Genomic DNA, 21271 nt, shown 5'->3' with positions numbered 1-21271 from the left:
GCATTTCAGTACCATAGACAGCAACTCTCAGCATTAAGCCCACATCACAAGCCTCTTCAGAAAACGACTGCTTTTATTTTCAGTGAACAAAGTTGAAACGCTCTCATCCACTTCCCGGGAGAGCAGTGCATTTGTGAGACGTTTTATTTTTTATTTTAATAGTGATACTCAATTGCTGAGACCTAAATAATAAATCAATTACATTTGCATGCGCATAGTAAAGAAACTTTCCCAAAGAAAAATCATGTAAACCTTAGGCCTATTTTTTTCCAAGATGTAAACTTTTAGTTATACATTTCGATACGTTTTTGTGCGTGCGTTGAATCAAATAAGCCAAACGGATCCTGATGCTTCACGTCTGCAAATCCAATGTAACAGTATATGGCTACAATTGCTTTAAAAACGATTAAAACATAATAAGGGAATCATGAAGACGCAGTAGGCTCTTCTACGCGACTTTCCGTCACAAAAAAGTACCTCTCTTTTTTTCTTTTTTCTTTTTGCAATAAAGGGTCATTTGGTTTTGTTAGGAGCAGAAAAGTTTGTTGATAGTTTTTGGGAAAGTCATGGCACTGTCTTTGGCGGAGTCTTGATGCTGCTGCAAGGCCGCCGCGCTCCTCTCCGCCTCCAGAATGGCGCCTTTGGTGTTCGTGGTCCAAGAGACGGTGGTATTGGTCAGAGCCTGGCTCAAAGTGCTGTGCCTGAACAAGGGGTCGTGGAAAACCCCGTCCACCCAGTTTCTCAGGGTCGTGACCGGCGAGTCCTGCCTGTTGTCCAGGACGGTCACGGGTGAGGTAGCGGCGGGGGAAGGGGTGAGGGAGGAGGGCGGTGGCTGGCACCTCAGCATACAGGACGGGTACTCAGTCTGATTCAGGGACGTCGCGGTCTGGGCCAAAGACCAGATCCGAGGTTTGCCGTCTAATATCTGGTGCCCTTGTTGTTGTTGTTGTTGCTGATTATAGCACGTCTTTGCCTGCTGCCTGCTGTCCGCTTGGAAGTCCTCCGGGCTCGTTTTGAGACAACTTTTGCCCAAGTCCTGCTCCCCTCCGAGAGAAACGGGGATGGAGATTTTTAGAGACGTGTCTTTGATGAGGTGCTCTGCGGGGCAGTCGCTTGTCGTCGTTGACATGTGCGTGTTCATGTGGTATCGGTGCTTCAGCTCGCACTCCGAGCTCTCAGACTCCAGCGTGTCGAAATCGTCCAAGTCGCTCAACTGGAGGTCCTTATCAGGCCGACTTCTGGTCTCTGGGAGAAGGAGAACAGAAAGGATGTCAGTGGAAGACATCAACAGAACATGAAATATGATATATTAGACAATCACTCCTCAATCAAACAATAAACCTCTTTCCAGTCATAAGTAAAAAATGACACCTGTTTGGTTTAAAATAGAGCAATGTTAAAGCTGGAAATTAGGAATAAATATAACGTCCAACTCGTCATTATTACCAAATTAACGATCAGTTTTATAATACAAACAATTCTACTTTAATATAATGTATTAACTGAATCAAGTTGGGCATATAGCAGAAATGTAAATAAGTTCAAGTCAGCTTCATCACTGAAAAGGTATCTCAACCTATTGGTTTGACCCTCCAGTGTGTTCCTGTGTAATACTGACTAGGGCCTGTATAGTAGCGCACCATAAATTCTTCATGATGACCAAAGTCTGATGGCAGGCATGTGCTGAAAAGTTCTGCGACTGATGCTTTTGACAGGTTTCATTTTTCATGCAGCCTATGTTAGAATAAAATGAATCATTTTAAGTGGCTATAATGCAGTTTTACAAAACAAAACAGTTCAACTAATTGTATGGCAACAGTGTAATTTGTTCCCAATACTAACAGTATCACACACTTTTGTTTTTGTTACAGATATGAAACTAAAAGACAAGACTGATTGTGTTTCAGATATTCAAAACACTAGACAGCCTGTCCAAACTAAGGATCTGCATACAGCTTGTTCTAAAATTCAGCATTTCAAAAATGCAACAATTTGCAAATTTATGCAAAGAAAAAACATCTGTCTTGAAAGTGTCACAACAGCAAATGAATAATAATAATAATTTAAAAAAAACCCAGTATATTTAAGTTTTTTTAAGATATACATTTGCTGTGGAACTTAAAATAAAAAGTATAATTGCATTCATCTTCTAGCACCATGATACCTCAGAGTAGAATTAACGTACAGTCAAAAGTTATCCTACGATGTACTTTACAGAAGCTTTACTTTACTCCTGCAAGGCGTTTGACACTGACCATCGTCGTTGTTCTCGCTTTTTATCTGCTCCTCCTGAGACCCATCCTCGTCGTCGTCATATCTTTTCTCCTCTGAGCCCTTGTTCCTGGGCGGCCACGTCATCTTGTTCTCCTTCTTGAGCCTCCTCCTGGCGTTTGCGAACCAGGTGGAGACCTGCGTCAGGGTCATTTTGGTGATGATGGCCAGCATGATCTTCTCCCCTTTAGTTGGGTACGGGTTCTTCCTGTGTTCCTGCAGCCAGGCCTTCAGCGTGCTGGTCGTCTCACGTGTGGCGTTCTTTCGCCTTGTTCCCCCGTCCATGGAACCATATCTGTTAATGACAGGGAATATGACGTGTAATGCTAGATGCCTGACAATTTCTAAAGCATTGGGTTTGGAAGTTTCTGTCCTGAAAAGCCTGACAGAGCTGTTTCTTGGAATTTTCCTGAAATGATGGATAATATGCTTCATCAGCCTTAAAGTCTCATTCATATTCTTGTGTCCTGCATAAATATATATATATATATATATATGGCAATATAATTTTATAAGTGGATATCATATGAGAAAAAGTAAAGTGAAGGGACATGTTGTCGTCTATTGTAAAGGGAAAAACAGCGCTCTATCAAACATAACAAAGTGCATGCTCTATGTCTTACCATGCTGTAAAATAACTTGCAAGACATGCTAGAATAGGCTTCTATGAATTAAAAAGAAAGAAGTTTAAAATACTTTAAAAGGCTCACATTACAGAGGACAAGAGAATGAGAATTTGTTTCATACAATGTCCTGATAATCCAAAGTTCTCGAAGCACTGCCTGCTCTGGTATCCATGGTTAATATACTTTCATTATCATTTGAAAATGTTCAAAAGATTCTAGCGTGCATGTTTTATCAGTAATAATACAGAGTAATATAATGTATGCACTGCTTATTTTCCTACCGTTTTAATGTATTACTACCTATTAAAACCATCCTTTACGCAGCGTACGGCTCTGTCCCTACTCCCGCCTCTCTCAAAAATATCAACCATAAACGTACATTTAAAATGCATGGTGTTGATCTTCAGTCAGCAGTGAGCTGTAAAAATCCTCTCACGGGAGGCTTTTATGAGGCCTTTATTGCTCTGTATAGCTTAGTGCAGGTCAAGCACTGCTAAGGGAATCAGAAGGAGAGGAGCGCTGCACTTTTCCTTACCCTACGTTGCTCCCTCGAAGATAAAATAGACTGTAAAATTGCTTTATTGAGTGTAATGATGAGCCCTCAGGTAAAAGACGGATGCATGCAGACTGATGTAGGCCTACTTGTTTATCTGAATGCGCACAACTTATGTTGGGCCTTTTGCTGTGTATGCACTTATACTCAGATTCCTCCAGATTTTGTTGTAAAAGAAGCCGGCTCATTGGTTTTAGGTTACATGACCCCTTGTTTGGCTGCAAAGCTTAGTGTCAGTATGATATAGAGCACAGCATATTCTTGTGCGTGATCAGTTAATGCAGACACTTATAAAAGAAAGAGAGTTTTCCCCATGCAGTTCTTTTTGAACTGGCCTCATTAAAGTTGATGGTTCTATTCAGAGGAAATGCAGTCAGGCAGCGTTATCATTCACACACTATATTTTCACCATATCCCAGACTTAATTTGGACGTCATTTGATTATTGGGAAGACCTTTCAATATGGCAGGCATGCTCTTCACAACAGCTAAGAGGGCTCATGTTTCGATGAAAGTGTTTCTGAAGCAATTTACCCCATCAGAAAAGAAAGGTGTCCTGAGATAAAGGTGATCACCCAGTGTTGCTGGACGTGATGAGAATGGCCTTGACCTCTCAGGAGTGATTGATTTAACGCCTCAAATATCACCTTGTACTGCAGCACAATACTTTGAGAGTTACCTTTTGCTTAAATTTTTAGTCCCATCCCGCGTCTGTCACCTTAAACAGCTGGCATAAGCGTCCAATTCTTTCTGACCGTGGACTAAAACTACACCCTTACATGTCTTTAGCTCACTTTAACATCTCTACCACATGGTACCAAAGTAGCTTATACAGTTCAAACTAAATGGCCTGATGTTTTCATCGATAATTGAGCTTCTAAAAATGATTTAAAAAAAAAAAACAACATATACATACCTGTCATACTGATACTGTCCCAGGGTAGGATCATAAGGGTAGTAGGCTGTTGCCTGGGTTATTCCCGCATGCGCAGAAGCTGTGGCATCTTTATCGAATGTACCCTGCAATCATACATGAAGACAAGTGTTATGAAGAGTGACACAATTAGGAGGGCAATTTTGGCTTATGAAGTGACTCACCTGGTGAGAAAAAATTAACGAGAAAAGTAGGTGTGAATTGTTTTTTTTGTTTTTTTTTAAGCTGCTATTAAGAGTGATGACAAATTGAGTAAGAAATATAAATATCAAAGAGTAAGAGTGAAACATGAAAAAACTACTGTAATATAAGTTTTCCAGGGGTTGCATTCTGTTCACATACATATATTTACATAACAACTTCAACGACAAAACTTTTTAAAGTCAAAGACTTTAACTTTTTTTTTTTTTTTTTAACTCAAATGAAGTTTTAGAAATCAAACTTCTGAAAAAACAAATGGAAATTGTAGGTTTACATGGTTGAGGGCAAATATATCTGTGAGATGATTCCTAGGAGGGTCTACAGACAAATAAGGATCCATGTAATTATTATAAAGCAACCCATCAATTAGAACATCAAATAAGTATTCATAATATTTGTCTTACTACAAATTCACTAATAATGTCAGTAATTAAATGTAACATTAAAGTAAACAATATTCTTGGACCAAAGATCCATGTATTATTGTATTGCATGTAATTCTGTTAAAGTCTGTTATAAAAATGTAGGATAATTAATTTGTAATGAAGTTTGAATGATTTGATCAAATACTGAGTCTTCAAAGTCAAAATCTGTCTGAAAGTACATTTCAACTTATTTTCACTGCATGTCTTATTAACAGGAACACTGAAGTTTTTTTCTGCCTGGTTCTGTGTCTCAAAACAAACTGACACAAGGGAAATATATGTTTACTAAGAAGTTAGTTTGAATTAATAAAACCAAAATAAAAGTTGCCTTGAATGATGAGAGAATAAATCACGCTCAGTAAAAGCTTTGTATTTTACTGTGCAGAGCATAACAAAAAAAAAAGAGGAGAGGTATGCCTGCTTGGACTCTCTGCACCCTGCAGCTCCATAAATCAATGCCAAGAGGGATCAGATGAAGGGCTTACCAGCGAGTAGAAAGCCGACGCGTCCGTGCCGTATGCAACGTAATTCCCATAGCCTTGACCGCCGGTGTAAGGACTCCCGTACACACCCAGCGCGGCGGCTGAGCTGAGTTCATGCCTCGCGGTGGCCAGTAGCCGGCTCTCGTACACGGGACAGTAGACTGGTGTCTGTCCGGACGCCGCTACTCCGGAGTCGGCTATGGGTCTGCCGGTGGACTCGCAGCAAGTGGTCACAGAGTTGGTTGTCATCAGGAACTGCAGAGCACGAGAGCATTTTTTTTTTTTAAAGTTATTGGTATGCTTTATGCGATGCTGTACTGTAACAACATATTATGTTTATTTTCACAACAGATTGAAGTTAGGTTAAAAGTTAAATTTTTCTAAAAGGGAAAAATCGGATTAATAAAATTACCTTAACATTCTACTGTTTCCAACACAGTTCACTTGTCTGACTGCAAAATTACATATGAATTAATACATCTTGACAACATTTATATTTGACTTCTTCGGAAATAATCTAAGTGGTCTTGCGCTTATTCGTATAAACTCACATTGTCAAAATGAAAGAAGTAAAATATAACATACAATGACTTATAAAGACTGCTATCTGATGATAAATGATGTAGCGTATTCGTGTGATAATGTGCGCGTAAAAACGTGTCCAAACCGAGCCGTCTATTAGCCTCGATCCAAATGAACCACATGCCTCACAAACAGATACAACACGTTTTCCCAACATCGCTCAGTAATACCCAAAGTAATGCCCAAATGATTTTTTTATGGCTCAAAGCCAAAACAAAACAGCAGCTGGGTTAACGCAAAACACACACGGCGTGTGCCGAACAACTTGGCATGTGTGTTCCAGAGCAGATAAACATATGGTTGACATTACACAGCGCCTATTATCTTACAGAAATCAGTGAAACGGGAGGTCGGGGGTCTCGGTGGTTTCTGGTTTCCCTCGCTTTTACCTTTTTTTTTTTTCTTGCTGGAGAATCACAGGTATCACTGGATGCAACGCAAAACCTTTCCGATACCCGAAAGGATATTAAAAGTCTCCCCGAATCTTGTCTTAAGTGCGTAAAAGGATCAAGATGAAATCGATGAGACAATCAATCGCTGCAATATCAAAAACAAAACTAACAAAGGCAGTTACGTGGACTTACTTGTGGAGCAGACGAATAGGGGTATCCAAATTGTGGATATGACATGGTAGAGAGGTCCCCCAATATCCAGAAATAAAGCGAGACTGAAGGTCTCCACTCTAACGCGGGCTGCGGCTCTGTTTGACTGTACCAATTGATTGGTAAGCACAGGCTCCTAGGATGCTTATAGGACGAAGCAGAGTAGCATGTTTAATTTGTGTAAAATGCCCCCCCACTCAAACGCCTTTCAAAGGGAATAAAATAATAATAAAAACAAGATCCTAATCCTTTTTTCTTTTCTTTTTCAAAGTCTATTACAAATAAATATATGAATTAAAGTGAAACGAGTCTCTTTGTCTAGAATAATCACTTTGTTGTCAGATACATATTTTTGCCTTATAAAAAAGTAGTATAAAAGACGTCAGCAGCAGAGGCAGGTCGTTTTAAACGGCGGCGACTCTGACGTCAGAAGTTTCCCACTCTAAAAATGACCAGACTGTAACTTTAATATGCATTTTCTTTCTCGGGATGACGACAGAAAAAAAAAACCCCAGAAAGAACAATCCAAGAGGAAAATGTTTCAAGGGGGGAAACAAGGGAAGAAGGACCTTTTTAACAAAAGATGTCCCGGAGATTAATTTGGTACTCCCAATCAATCAATTAGGCCAATCAGTGTCTTGAATATGCAAACGTGTGTATCAGTTTAAATGTATTAGCCCTAATTAAGCACATTCCTATCATTCCTCCACACTGATGCTAATCAGATAAGCAACTAATTGATTTTAAATTAATTAGTAAAGGATATTGCCGTACTGAGCAGACAAAAAACAACACATTAATAGTAAATAATACAACATGAAATAGCCTACACTTACAAATATTAACATTTGTTTATGTATATTTTTGTTTCATATTAAGCCACAAATAAAATTATCTATCTATCTATCTATCTATCTATCTATCTATCTATCTATCTATCTATCTATCTATCTATCTATCTATCTATCTATCTATCTATCTATCTATCTATCTATCTATCTATCTATCTATCTATCTATCTATCTATCTATCCATCTATCCATCTATCTATCTCTTTCACTTGTGTTTTGGTCAGGTGGAATTGTGAAACTGCAGTAACCAAGTAGGCAAAAAAAACAACAACCCAAAACTGACTCGCCACCGTGCCAGCGCCGGTACGCGCTGCCTTGCTTGGAGAAACCCGGGTTGAGACATGTGGATAGCCCCAGGGGTCACTCCTCAAATTAATGATGATGTACTCCTCCTCCTTCTCCTCCCTCCTCCTCCTCCCTCTCTCCTCTCCAGCTGGATCTCTGCCTGCCGGTGACAGGTCGATTGAGAGTGATTGATGACTATCTAGGGGACCGGGGCCAACATAATAATATGATACCGGCACCTTGCAATAATTGCTCGCTTTCATTTACAGATGAAAGAAGTAATAAAGAGCTATAAAGAAGGACAGGCTTGTGCTTCGGTTAAGTAACTTGTGTCTTGCTTTTTCCCCCTGTTTTATTTCGTGAGGAAGTTGGGGTGCTGTGGGAGGATGGGCTCTATAAAATGTCTGTTCTCTCATTCATTTTGACAAATTGAATTATAGGGGGTTAGTACCTCCAAGCAAATGGCCGCATTAACGCTGTGAACAGGGGGGGGGGGGGGGGGGGGTCAAAAGGGATCAGCCAGCCCTTTTTAATTTGCATTAACTCTAATGCCACCTTAACATTAACAACCCGTCTGAACCGCTCAAGCATACACTCTCTCTCACACACACACACACACTCACGCACGCACGCACGCACGCTCACTCGCTCACTCGCTCGCTCGCACGCACGCACGCACGCACGAACACTCACTCACTCACACACACACACACACACACACACACACACACACACACACACACACACACACTCACTCACTCACTCACTCAATTTTTCGTATTAATTTATACTTTTTGTTAGATTAATTGGTGTTCATTTAACATGCAGGGCATTAAGGCAGGATGGTACCCAATTTATCTTCAACATCCAATGAGAAAAACGACAGAGAAATTTTTGACACTTTGATTTTGGGGATGTCACTAACTCACACACACAGACACAGAGATATGGACATGCCAGGGCTTCTAGTTGTGTCTACTGCTATTGGCATGCACCTCTTCCTTGTGTACAGACAATGGGAGACAGTGGAAAAACCTGATAGACACATTCACTGAACTATTCGGCCCTCACCTCCTTCCCCCTTCCCCTCAGTGTATACCTTTTCATTATCCACTGCGTTACCCAATGTTATCAGGCGCCTTTAATAAAATATTTAGGCGCACTAGTGTATGCTTTTAGACGGAAAATGAAGGCGACGGCAGGAGTTCATGCTTGTTTAGCGTTTAAAGATTAAAAGAGAAGGTTCTGTTTTTTTCTTGGACAGATGTGGGGAAGGAGGGATGCTCTGCGTTTTATGTGGAGCAAGTGAGCGAGAAGATGCTTTTCCCTGTCAGGACAAAGGGGCTATGGGCCTGTGCTTCTGTCCTGATTATATTGTCTTTGCTCCCCTCCCTTTTTTAGGTGAAATCAAACATGATTATCACCAGAGAAATGAATAATCTAGATTAATGTGTGATTTTAAGGCGTTTTTTAGGATAGATAGCTGTGTTCCGTATAGTGATCTGCTGTAGGAGTATCCATCATGTTCAATGAGCAACATAAATCAACTCTTTCACTCAAATTAGACTATATATTAAACTATGTATCACTGAATCACAAGTCAGCTTTGCAGTCATAAATGTACCCATAACAATCTTGAGATATTGTGTTCATTTAGTTACTGTGGTGGAATTTAACTATAAATTTACTCAAATGAAATGTCAATATTTCCATTTTATTTTTCTTTAAACTTCTACTCCACTACATTTCAGAGGTATATGTCTACTTTTTACTCCCATATAGTTGTCTGCCAACTTTAGTTATAGTTACTTTTAAGAGTACAATTTTTCATGCCTTTCCTGTCCAGTTAAATTGATCTCCAAATGTATTAATTTTGAGTTTTGTTGTTGTTGTTGTTTTTTGATAAACTGGAGGATTACATGTTCCCTTATTGGTTGAGAAAATGTTGCTAATTTGTAAAATAAATAAATCATTTAAAAACCTTTTCAAGTATTTGTAACTAGAATGTTGCAAAGCTAAAAGCAGGAATATTTCTCTGTGCTCATGAAAAGCTGACTGGAGATATGTGGTTCTCACAGGATTTTGCTGACAATACTAACATACTTTGATTTAATTAAAGTTTGCAGGACTTTGGTGTTTTCACTTGAGTTTGAGAAGTTTCCCTTAAGTAAAGGACCTTAATACTTATTCCACTCGTGTTTAGTTATGTATTGAAGATTCAGTGTTTGCCACATGACATTAGCCCCAAACTGTAATCTGAATGATCACTGAGTTGCACTTTTAAAGTAAGCCTGCAAATTTGCATCGCCTCTCCAACTGAACTCATATTACCAAGTTCCCTAGAAACATTGTAATCACGGAGGTGTCACTTTCCTGATAATCTGTTGTTGATTAATGAGCCACATGGAGGGGAGTGCGTGAGTGTGTGTTTGTGCGTGTGTGTGTTTATGCGTGAAAGAAACACAGAGGTAGGAAGAGAGAGTGGTGACAAGAGGAGTGTAAAAACACTTCTTTCAATTTCAGTCTGCGGAGTTTAAAGTGAGACATGCTACAAAACAAAGGTCCCTGTTGAATCAGTGATGCACAAAGTTCAGTCTTTTATTACACCAATGAGTGATGGAAAATACCTTTTGATATTTTTGTCTTTTATGTTGAACAACATTGTTAAAGAATTAACAGTTACTGACAATGTTTGTTGGTATTATGAGTTCTTAATGTACATCTGAGGTGTTCTGAGGAAATCCCACATCTGATCACAAAACAGTCTCACTTACATTTTAGCTAACTATATATGTTAAGCAGGTTGTAAAAAAATAATAATTTTGTGATTTGAAACTATCAAATGAAATTGACTAAATGTCTAGTCTGCCAGCTCTTCAACGATTAATTACCACCGAGGCATCTACACAGTCTAAATCTACAACATTGATACACATATATTTTTTTCAACTGAGTTTAATCCCAAAATATCTTTAACAAGCATAATTCATTTTTTTGGAATCAGTAAAGATATATCATTTGCAGATTCAACTTTTCTCATAAAAAAGTAGAGTTAATGACCCCAATATAAAAGTGTATGTTCGTAAGTAATGCCCCAACTGAAATCATCATGACAGTTATTAAGGGAAGGAAAAAAAAATACTTTTGAATAATTTAGTCAAATAGCCCAGTCTCATGTCCAAATGTGTTCTAGCTACATGGGACCACAGCATACAATATTTTGGATTAACTATCATCTCTAAAACTGTGAGATACCTACATTCGAGACTGGGTTGTCAAAGAGAGAATTCATATGGCAAAATAGAAAAAGGGATATAATGTTCGCGTGAGAAAGAGGCCAGTAGTGGTTCGATGCATCAAACACAAGACATTCACACAGGAGCGCCGTGTTCAAGTCTGTGAGAAAGGAAAAATAACCGAGGATTTGTTTCAAGTAACCATAGACTATAGTGGACGTAGCTTCTGGGTCTTAAAAGTGAAGCCAATGTGGATGTGCCTTAAAGTGCAATGCCACTGAGTGCCATTAGGGGCTGATACCAAAAAGCCCCAGGCACCATAGACTCCCGTTCAATTTCTATCGTTATGGACAAAGTCAATACATTTTTTTCCACAAATCAATATGGTGTCATTCGCTAGATTCACTCCTTCTAATCAGTGTGCTGGTGGTCCATCTAAAAATAATTCCATAATTAATCAGATATTTGGCTTTAAAGAATGGTGTATTTGGGTGAATGTCTGGTTTGATTGACAGGCCTAGGGTGCAGTCAGGCTTCTGCTATAGGTGGGAGGGTGTAGTGCCCTCAGGTTTTCAGTCAGATCTAGTCGGATCCACCGCTTGTTTTTTGTTTGATTACTTCTGGCTCCGTGAAAACAAGATGGCAACGGAGGAAATGCCGAACTCGAGGATTAAAAGAAAAAAGTCCTTTTAATAGTGAACACTTTTGTATGGACTTTGATGTTCATGGTACTCTCCCCAAAGAAGACACCGGCTTGATTTGCAGTAGAAGTCAAATACTGGTTTTCATAAGATAAACAATTCTTTTCCAAATAATTCAATTGAAGGTTCTTAATATCAGAGGAAAAATGTGTGAATGAGCACTGAGAAAGGAAACTTGCCTCAATCAAGTGTCGTTTAGTGATAGTGTTGATGTTAACCTCTGCAATGTACGAACTCCTCAATGTGGGTTAGGATTAGGTGAAATAACTCAATTCATCGTCTTTAATTCTTCTCTTCTCTTCTCTTCTCTTCTCTTCTCTTCTCTTCTCTTCTCTTCTCTTCTCTTCTCTTCTCTTCTCTTCTCTTCTCTTCTCTTCTCTTCTCTTCTCTTTTCTTCTCTTCTCTTCTCTTCTCTTCTCTTCTCTTCTCTTCTCTTCTCTTCTCTTCTCTTCTCTTCTCTTCTCTTCTCTTCTCTTCTCTTCTCTTGTTACCGCACGTCTGCCTTTTGTTCCAACTTTATGAAATGTTATTCTACTCTGTTTCCACTTGTAGGAGGATGATGCTCCAGCGCTCTGATGTCTTATGGTCCACTGTCTCATGCACATTTTTTTGAGTCCGCAATGTCGAAAACCAAATTGACCTCAATAGTTGAAGACAGCTGCACAGACCGACTCGATCTTTGACATGAAGCCCCGAGCAGCTTCCAGGCTTTCCAACAGCTACCGTATTTCTCTTTATGTACTCGTAGAAATAATGTCCAAGCATTCTTATACACACACACACACACACACACACACACACACACACACACACACACACACACACACACACACACACACACACACACACACACACACACACACACACACACACACACACACACACACACACACACACACACAATGCTTATCCAGCACAACATTAGCCTATCTACTGTCTCGTCTAGTCTTGGAGTCCAAATGGAATATTGATCCCCAACGATCTTCTCAAAGTATTTCTTATTTCTTCTCTTGAACAACACAATGATTTTTTTTTTTTCTTCCACTTCTCCTGTTTTGGCTCTGAAGCCCTAATGGTTTCTGCATGAGTTGAGTAGTAAGCTTGGCTCCCTCAGGCACTTTGTTTAAAAATGGTGACTTTTGTTATGGTTGCTGAAGATGCCTCGGTGGATTGTGCACAGTAGTCAACATTCTATGTCTTTACAAGCTAAGTTGGTTTGTAAAATTGCTTCCTTTAAAGAGCTGTTTATCAAGTTAGCTCAGTCCTTCTATCATTTTTCTAACCCCTTTCTCAGGCCAGGGAAGTAGAGCTGGGTACCTGTACCAGGATAAATATGTGAATACGTGGTAAGAAGATACGGACTAACAAGTAACAAGAGAAAATTGCACCTTCTTCACGGTAGATATTTTGATTTGTCACGCTCACAAAAGTACAGGTGATTTGAATGGTGGCTCAGTTCCATGAAGTATCCAAGTAAATGAACCAGCATTCGCAAAGGCAGGACTTCTCCGAAGTGGAATGCAGCCATCATTACGTAATACGCCTGTGCTTTCCCCACTATGACAAGACAAAATGAAAGCAGTGAAAAAAGGTCTATTGAGATTTATCAGACAAATTATAGCATAAAGAAAAGTGAGGTAAGCTTTTTATCAATTAATCATGTTTTAAAGAGCCATTTTTTGAAATCATGAATGAGTAATTCCAGCTGAGGTAGTAATGGTTAGGTTTTAGTGACAGTACAGTGCCATCAGGTCGCAGCAACGAAGATGCTGCCTTATAACAGCATAAGTTTGGGGTATGCGGGCTGTTAATTGAAGCAGTCCATCGTCCACTCTTTTTTCCAGTTTTTTTTTTTAAACTGGCTAAGCAGTTTGGTATCACGCCAAAGTGTGTGATACACTCATCAGTCCACTGGATACCATGTCAGTGTCAGGTTTTGCCTCGCCTCTGTGTGAAGATGACACACACACAACCATGGTCGGAGAATGAGGTCATGTGACAGGGACAATCTGATGAAGTTCTAGTGACAGATGTCACAAGATGAAGTCTAAGGAGTGATAATGTTCAAGTGGGGAAGTCGGTTGAAGGTGGTTTGATGGATGAAACCTTGGAGTCTCACCCACGTGACCAGGGTTTGAGTCCATGAGAAGTTCTGAATCATTTATTTCCGAATGCAAGTAAGTTCCTTGCTTAATGTATTTGACTTGGACAACATAAGTTAAGAAACTTACATTAATTACATAAAATAACTTATTTTTAAACCCAAAGCCTTGTCTAAGTTTTTTTTTCTTTTTTTTTTCTTCTAAATCTAACCACATGGTTTTTGGTTGCTAAACCTAAGGCAACTTACTTTTCACGTTTAGGTGAGGCAAAATGTGACACTGACACGCTATCCTAATATGGACTGGCTGGTGTAATAGACGCTTTGGCATGATACTGTACTGGGCTAACATGTTAGATAGTTGGCAGAATTTGTAAGATATACATTTTTTTTATTGACACTGTTATCTATGAGCTGTAATCTGAAAACAAAAAAAGAAAGCAAAGTGCAGAGTCTGAAATATTATATATTGGATAAAGTGACATATTTCTGTTTATGTCACACATCCGTCCAAGTAAACATTTTAGTCAGCCAGATAAGATGCGGCAGAGTAGATTCCCTTCTACCTACTGCATTAGGCACATTATGATGGTGGACATACAAGTGAATTATGCAAATCATGCAGCATTAGCACCTTGAATGATAAGCATGTCCATTATCCGTCATGTATCATTCCGAACAGGGTGGAAAGCAGCAGCGATGAAATCCAATGAAATGGAGCTTTATTTTAACAATACCATGATAATATGTTTGAGATGAGTCCACCCAGCCCTCTATTTCTCTACCTTCCTCTCACTCCCATCTCTCTTGGTGTTACTCCTCTTCAGCCGCTCTAAGAGGTTTAACATGTCAAAGTTCTCTCGGCTCATCCATAATTGATCAGCACAATGGGAGCATCTTCGCTGCACTTAGTTAACTAGCTATCTGCAGGTGTTCCCTCAGCAACTGGCCAGGGACTGAAACATTGAAGTACTGTATGTAGACTCCCAAGCCCCCAAAATGTGAACCCGATGTGTCTTGTAAATCTTGGTGTTCGGCCCTTGTTCACTGGTTGTGTTCTTGGACTCAGTATGTATGTCTGCCCATTACACAGTCCAGGATATGGGTGAAAACAATCAAATGTCTTGTAACGTTGGCATGTGTGGTTGCTCCTGTGGTCATCCCCGTGATTTAAATGAGTGTAAGAGATGATATTCTTTTTACACCAATAAGCAAAGCAGTGAAACTCAAACTACAATAACCTTTTACTTAATTTTTGTCATTATTTGTTTTCTTATTTTATCTCGATATTTGCAAGGGACCTATTCTTTTGCATGGGAATATTATTATTCTTACAAAAGAAGTACATTTTTGAGGGTTTAAATATGCCCAAAAACTCATTACACTTGGCACACGTGTCTGTCGTGGTGAAAAATTATGTATTCTATGTATTTTTTTTTTTTTTACTTTACCTGCCACTTAAATGAAGGGGTCTTGTTCTGAATATATCACTCCTGGCTACCTACCTTCTGATAACAACTAATGCTCCCAACAGCATACTCTAGTGATGTCCACTGCTACTTTTAGCCAGATATTGTGACGCATTCTTTTGTTACAAGTTCAATCAAATCTGTTTATTGAAAGATATGCAATTGCTCTGTTCTTGCTTCTAGCAAGTTATATCTACTCTCATGTCCTAACATCTGTAGCAGATAAAACTGTAATTGGATGCAGAGATTAGCAGCATTACCTTGAGGAAGAATTCACTGACCAAGCTCTTCTATTTTACTCCAAAACACTTATGGCCCCAACGCTCTGTTGTTAAATATTACTCCAATCCTTTCTAAATTCATCGAACCATAGATTAAGGGAAATGTAGGTAGATTGTATATTTTTATGGATCTCACAATGATGAAGCTTTTTCTTCACTGTTTTTAGCGAGCAAAATGCAGACAGGCTGGCTAAACAATGAGACTTGTCAATCAATGTGTGTGTGTGTGTGTGCGCACCTGCATGTGTCACCAACAGCCGTCCGATCATGTCAGACACTGGAAACACACTGATCGTATTGTGACACGGACGCACGCACGCACGCAGGCGCACACGCACGCACGCAGGCACGCACGCACACACACACACACGCACACACACACACACACACACACACACACACACACACACACACACACACACACACACACACACACACACACACACACACACACACACACACACACACACACACACAGGGTCCAGGTGGCTGCTTTCTCTGTCATGACAGACCCCAGACCAGAAAACTGACTTCCTCGACTCCTCAGACACCTGCGACCACCAATAGTGTAGCCAACCCAGCTGCAGTCATGTGCAGCCACCATTTATTGAATACATTTTCACCATACAAAATTTACAAAAGAACATTTTGTTTCATATTTATATACAGCCTGTTGTACAAGACAGGGGAGCTGTTTATTGCTGTTTTGATGGCGATAACATGGCCTAAAAGAGTAGCTCTAACCCATGTGCCACTGTTTGCACAAATATGTAGGCTTTTATTCAAACTAAATACTGCAACATCCCATTAAAATGTAGATTTGCTGGTGTCTTACCACAAATTAAAATGTTAGAACTCAGCTTCAAGTACTGTAATGTTAAATCCACGCTGCCCGGTAGACACATCAATACCAAAAGTGATTTAAGGTTACTTTCCATGTACTAGAGAATCAGACAGGACCTCACCCTGGTGTGCCAAAGTGGCATGAACAAGTGCTTGAGAGAGTTAGCTAGCTCTCCGAATACAACCTTGAAAGTGATCAAGGCAATGTTGGTACATCTGTGAAGACATGGTTATAACTTGAATGCCTTTATAGCTCAGCTCTGTAACTTTTCTAAATTTCTCTTGCCTTGGTCTCCTTTTCTTTTCATCTCTTTGTCTCGAAATAACCAGAGCAAGAATCACCAGAAATAAACCCTTTTCATCCTCTTCCACCAGTTTTCCATTTGTTTCTGCTTATGATGCACAGGGATATTATAAAGTCATGATCCTCTTTCAAATATTCACCTACATAATAGAACTAGTACATCGAGAGTAGCTGCGTTAAGGGGCAGAGAATGTGTTATAGGCAGTGATAATCTTCCTGAAGACAACGCAGCCCAGGCAGGCACTTACAATTATTTATTCATAATGCATCCACTAAAACACAAATGCACTTTATTGTCTCATTCTGCATCTTATTTTACCCATAAACCAGAAAATGGGCTGGGTTTCTAATGAAAGAGCCATGTTAATATCAAGGTAGATAAGGGCTGGCATGTGCAGATGGGAGCACAATGTGGAAACCCAATCACAAGTTCCTTCAATCACTCAAAACCAGAACAAGAGGGAATGGATGCATTTGAATATTTTTGTCTACCTGGACATATTAAAACTATACAATTTTAATACCTATTTAACATGCAGCTGCTTTTTGTGCCTCTCATTTTTGCAGTTCTGTATAAAAAGCAGGCAGGTAATGCAGGAGTAACTGTGGCAGCTATGGGCATGACATGGTTTTTCAACCAGGCACATCTGCAGTATGTCCTGACTTTAATCGTTGCATTAAGATCTCACTCGCTGAGTGGACTATTCTCTCCCAGGAGGCTAATCTTGGCTTCCCCCCCCCCTGTTGTCTTCAAATGTGCTCCAAAAATTGGGCCACATAAAGTACATCATTCTTTATAATTCAATACTTTATTACTTTTTGTTGAAAGCCTCTCTCTATGAGAAAAGTGTTCATTTTATTCTTGGGAAGATAATTCATATACAGTGTGAAGGGAAATTATTACAGTCTCTTAAAAGTGTCTTAAAAAGTCAAGACTGGATAACATAGACACATTCAGGAGTGGCAAAGCTAATTTACTATAGACTAATAACCTGCTTGGTGTGCTTTAGTTCAACTTGTGCTTACACAATCAGTGTCTCACAAATTAAACACATTTAGGGCCTATGTTGAAACAGTCACATTTTCATTTAATTCCAACCATTTTCAGACGTACAAGAACATTTTTTGTTTAAGTCAATTCTCTCCAGTAGTTCAGACTAAAGTGTAGACAAACCAGCTTTAGTTAAAAGTCATCTGATTTGAGCAAAAAAAAAAAAAAAATGCATCCAACTGCATTAGCAATATACTGCTACTCAAACAGACAAGTTAAGAGCAAAAAGGAGAGAGACTGGAGGAAAATTAAATAACAGAAAGAAATTAAATTTGTGGCGAGTTCTAAGAAAAACACTCAGTCTTGGTGACTTTACAGCTAACGTGTGAAGATGTGACGCACTGGCTAACTACCATAAATAAACATGGACTGCACAGTCGAACGGGCAGATTCATGTAAACGAAGCAAGGCTAAACTCTGCTTTGCTTTCTGCCTGATCCTGCCTCAAGGCCTTGGGAGGAAAAAGCTTCATTTAACTTAATTAACCCTCTCAAACATCCACATTGTTTGGTCCTCCTGTGTCAGGGTCACTTTGAAAAATAAAGTAAAGGAGAAAATGAGTAGTGATATGAATATTATGAAGGAGTAGGGAGAAGAGGGAAGTCATTCCACACATCCACGTTCCTTTATTTTCCACTCCGCCGATCACATTTGAATATTTTGAAAGGAGTGCCTATGTTTGCCTTATCATGCATTATTCTGAGGCATTACCTGGGCCTTAACACCGCAATAAAGATGGCGAGGAAGTCTCTCTCCCTTTTTCACATAGATGCACAACAATAATAATATTCATACACTACCCGCCTGTAGGTGAGGGGTCTTTCGTTTAACTTTATAATCCTTTTAAATATGTGCATGTTAGTGGCATAGATTTATCCAGTATAAATGATATGAGTTTTTTCCTTTTTCTTAATGTGTCAACACAAGGACAGATTTTTGAGGCAACGAAGCAAAGTGATATCACCGTCAAATTGGAACGTGAATTGCCAAACTGCAATAGAGAACCAACAATACACACATATACAATACATATTTCGCACAGTAAAATATATATAAAAACAAAAAAGCATTTACAATATAAATTTGTAGGAACTAAATGAAAACATATAACATGATTTACGTCCAGTTCTTGGTAAAGTGCTCAGAAATGTGTATTATTTTATATATTTACGATTTAATTTATATTTTTATGCAAAGTTTGAAATTGCAAAAACTTTAAAAAAAAACAAACATTATGACATTTAAAAAAATAAATAAATCATTGCAGCATTTTTACAATGTTCCATTATGAGCTTTGTTAAACACGCTTTAGAGAGAAACTTATTAGAGATCTGCCTAAGTTCCGTTTTTACTGTGTTCATTCACTGTTGCAGCCTACAGTTATGGCTACACTGCATTATGTGATAATATAAGGTACAGTATATCTGTGCTAAATTAATTAATTAATTATCTTTCCCTGACACAGAGACACAGATCACTTTCTTGTTTAGCATTGCCAAAGCTATCTCCACAATACTGGCCATCCCCCATGACATACACACAACCACATACACACATAGCATGTTGGAAAAAAAAAGATGTCACATTATTCCCTTATCATTAACTTCTTTCATTAGGGTATACAGTGCTCTCAACATATGTTTTTGCCAAAATGATAAAAGAAAACATTATTCTTCAGGCCAGCCTGCCAAGCAACATGACAACTGGACTATTGCTAGTTTTATTCTCTAGATAAACAGCCACTTCAAGATTTGTGCACGAGGGAGCTGAGGGAGCTGAGGGAGCTTTGACCTGTCATTCAAAGGTATTCTGGAGTTGCAATGAGGACATTTAGCTATATGCATGTCAGTGATGTGACAGTATTTTTTTCGTTGTTATTTGCTCCGCACAGCGCTCCATTCTCTCTGTTCGTTTTTGCCTCAGTGCTCACAGACAAATGATGTATGCTGGCCTTTCGCCCTATGTCTCAAAAAAGTTTGAACTGATCTGAAAAACAATCACATTTTCAGTGGAGATAGTTGAGGGAAATGAGCGGGTCTCCTGGCCTGGTGATGGAGATTTGTGGCTTGGGGGTTTACACCTTTCCTATACACCTTCCCTTTTCCCAAATAATAAAAAAAAAACAATGCTTGTGTGACATTAGTCTTTGAACAAGTATAGTGCCCCGAAACCATGAATAAAAATACATTCCCTGCTTCCACCCTGACCCTGAGCCCTATAGCCCACAGCCATTACTGTCAAACACCCACAAAGGGTCAACTCTCAAACCCCCTGAATAAAACCTTTTCTACCTTTCAGAGAGAGGTGGTGGTGGAGCACGACAGAGAAAAAGAAAAACAGAAGGACGAACAGAAAGAAAGAAGCATCCCTGTGTCTGATGAGTTGTTGTTTGTCTCCCTGATGTCACCCGCAGCCTTCATGCTTTTTGTCTAGCCTCTGGACCTGTTTTAGTCCCTTCTCTCCTCCCTCGATATTTCTCACTCTTGCTCCATCTCTTTTCCCTGTTCTCCCCATCACTCTTCCTCCATCTATGTTTCTCTGCCTCTCTCTCTTTATCCACTTTTCCGTCCAAAGGCTAAGGATTCCTGCAGCCCCTCTGAGAGAAGTGTGTGAAAATGCACAATGCAGGTCCCCCGGCGTGCCCACCCCCAGCACAGAGTGTGAGAAGAGGGCCCTGCATTTGATGCCTGACTGACCAAATCTTCTGCCAGATAGCTGGGCCTTTCTATTCCCAGCGGCGCAGCGAGAGCGTAGCCAGAAGTGGTGCGGAAGGAGAGGGGAAGGCACAGTAATTGTATCAAGGTCTGTAGAGATCCCCCCCCCCAACACACACATACACACACCCGCCACGACCACCACTACCCATACCCCCCCCCACCCAGACCCCCCCCTCTCTCTCTCTCTCTCCGCACACACACCCTCCTAAACCGCTCCTGAACTGCTTCTCAGTTAAAAGGAAAAGGGTCCCTGGGCAGCAAGAAGAAACTTCTCTCCAGAATAACCAAAAAACAGTGTGCACTCATATATGAATAACGTTCAATTTATCACATGAAAGCCCATTTATTGAATACAACACCTTGCACTGTCCCCAATTCCATCTATTTTTCAACACTCCGATGAAATAAAAAAAGAAATAAAAGCTGAGTTTAATTCCCAAAGTCACTTTTGGATTGTATTCTGCTAAGGAAATCTATACAGTAAACACTGATTTTTTTTTTTTTTTGTCATAAAATTGTCATTACAACGACAACCTTTACATATTTGCAGCCGAGAGCAAGATTTTTACACATCTTGCAATTGAGCCGGTGTGTCTTCTGTTTCTCAGAGACTATATCACAGTGTTGCTTATATTGCTCTGCTATGGAAATTTCCAGTGGCATATTACAGCATACCCACCCACCTGTCATGCCAAGAAACGAACATTAAAACAGAATAACTGATGGCAATTATCTAAAATATTACAGATTAACATCA

General features: G+C 39.5%; 1 protein-coding gene across 2 annotated transcripts; it reads right to left on the bottom strand.

The window, feature by feature from the left end:
• Window positions 1-447: 447 nt before the first annotated feature.
• Window positions 448-6713, bottom strand: irx4a (iroquois homeobox 4a). 2 transcript variants are annotated; one of them, XM_069693016.1, is made up of 5 exons: window positions 6658-6713; window positions 5495-5746; window positions 4366-4469; window positions 2256-2566; window positions 448-1245 (listed from the first exon to the last, which is right to left on the bottom strand). In XM_069693016.1, exons 1-5 carry the CDS (start codon window positions 6700-6702, stop codon window positions 527-529), a joined length of 1431 nt encoding a protein of 476 aa, XP_069549117.1. In that variant the 5' UTR covers window positions 6703-6713; the 3' UTR covers window positions 448-526. The 2 variants fall into 2 exon arrangements, with proteins under 2 accessions (XP_069549117.1, XP_069549118.1); XM_069693017.1 differs by lacking the exon at window positions 6658-6713 and adding an exon at window positions 5904-5928.
• Between the last annotated feature and the right edge of the window lie 14558 nt (window positions 6714-21271).

Source organism: Brachyistius frenatus, unplaced genomic scaffold (genome assembly GCF_029030835.1).
Source record: "Brachyistius frenatus isolate BFR_SWC_R1_liver_20210118 unplaced genomic scaffold, ASM2903083v1 Contig_14, whole genome shotgun sequence".
Lineage (NCBI taxonomy): Eukaryota > Metazoa > Chordata > Actinopteri > Embiotocidae > Brachyistius > Brachyistius frenatus.
This window is presented reverse-complemented; position numbering and strand designations above follow the sequence as displayed.

Bases quoted from the DNA above. Each gene is read 5' to 3' on its own strand.
- irx4a (XM_069693016.1), bottom strand. From the start codon at position 6,702: ATGTCATATCCACAATTTGGATACCCCTATTCGTCTGCTCCACAA. The intron at 5,747-6,657 runs GTAAGTCCACGT...CGTGCTCTGCAG, and splicing joins CCTATTCGTCTGCTCCACAA to TTCCTGATGACAACCAACTC. The intron at 2,567-4,365 runs GTATGTATATGT...TGTCATTAACAG, and splicing joins GGACAGTATCAGTATGACAG to ATATGGTTCCATGGACGGGG.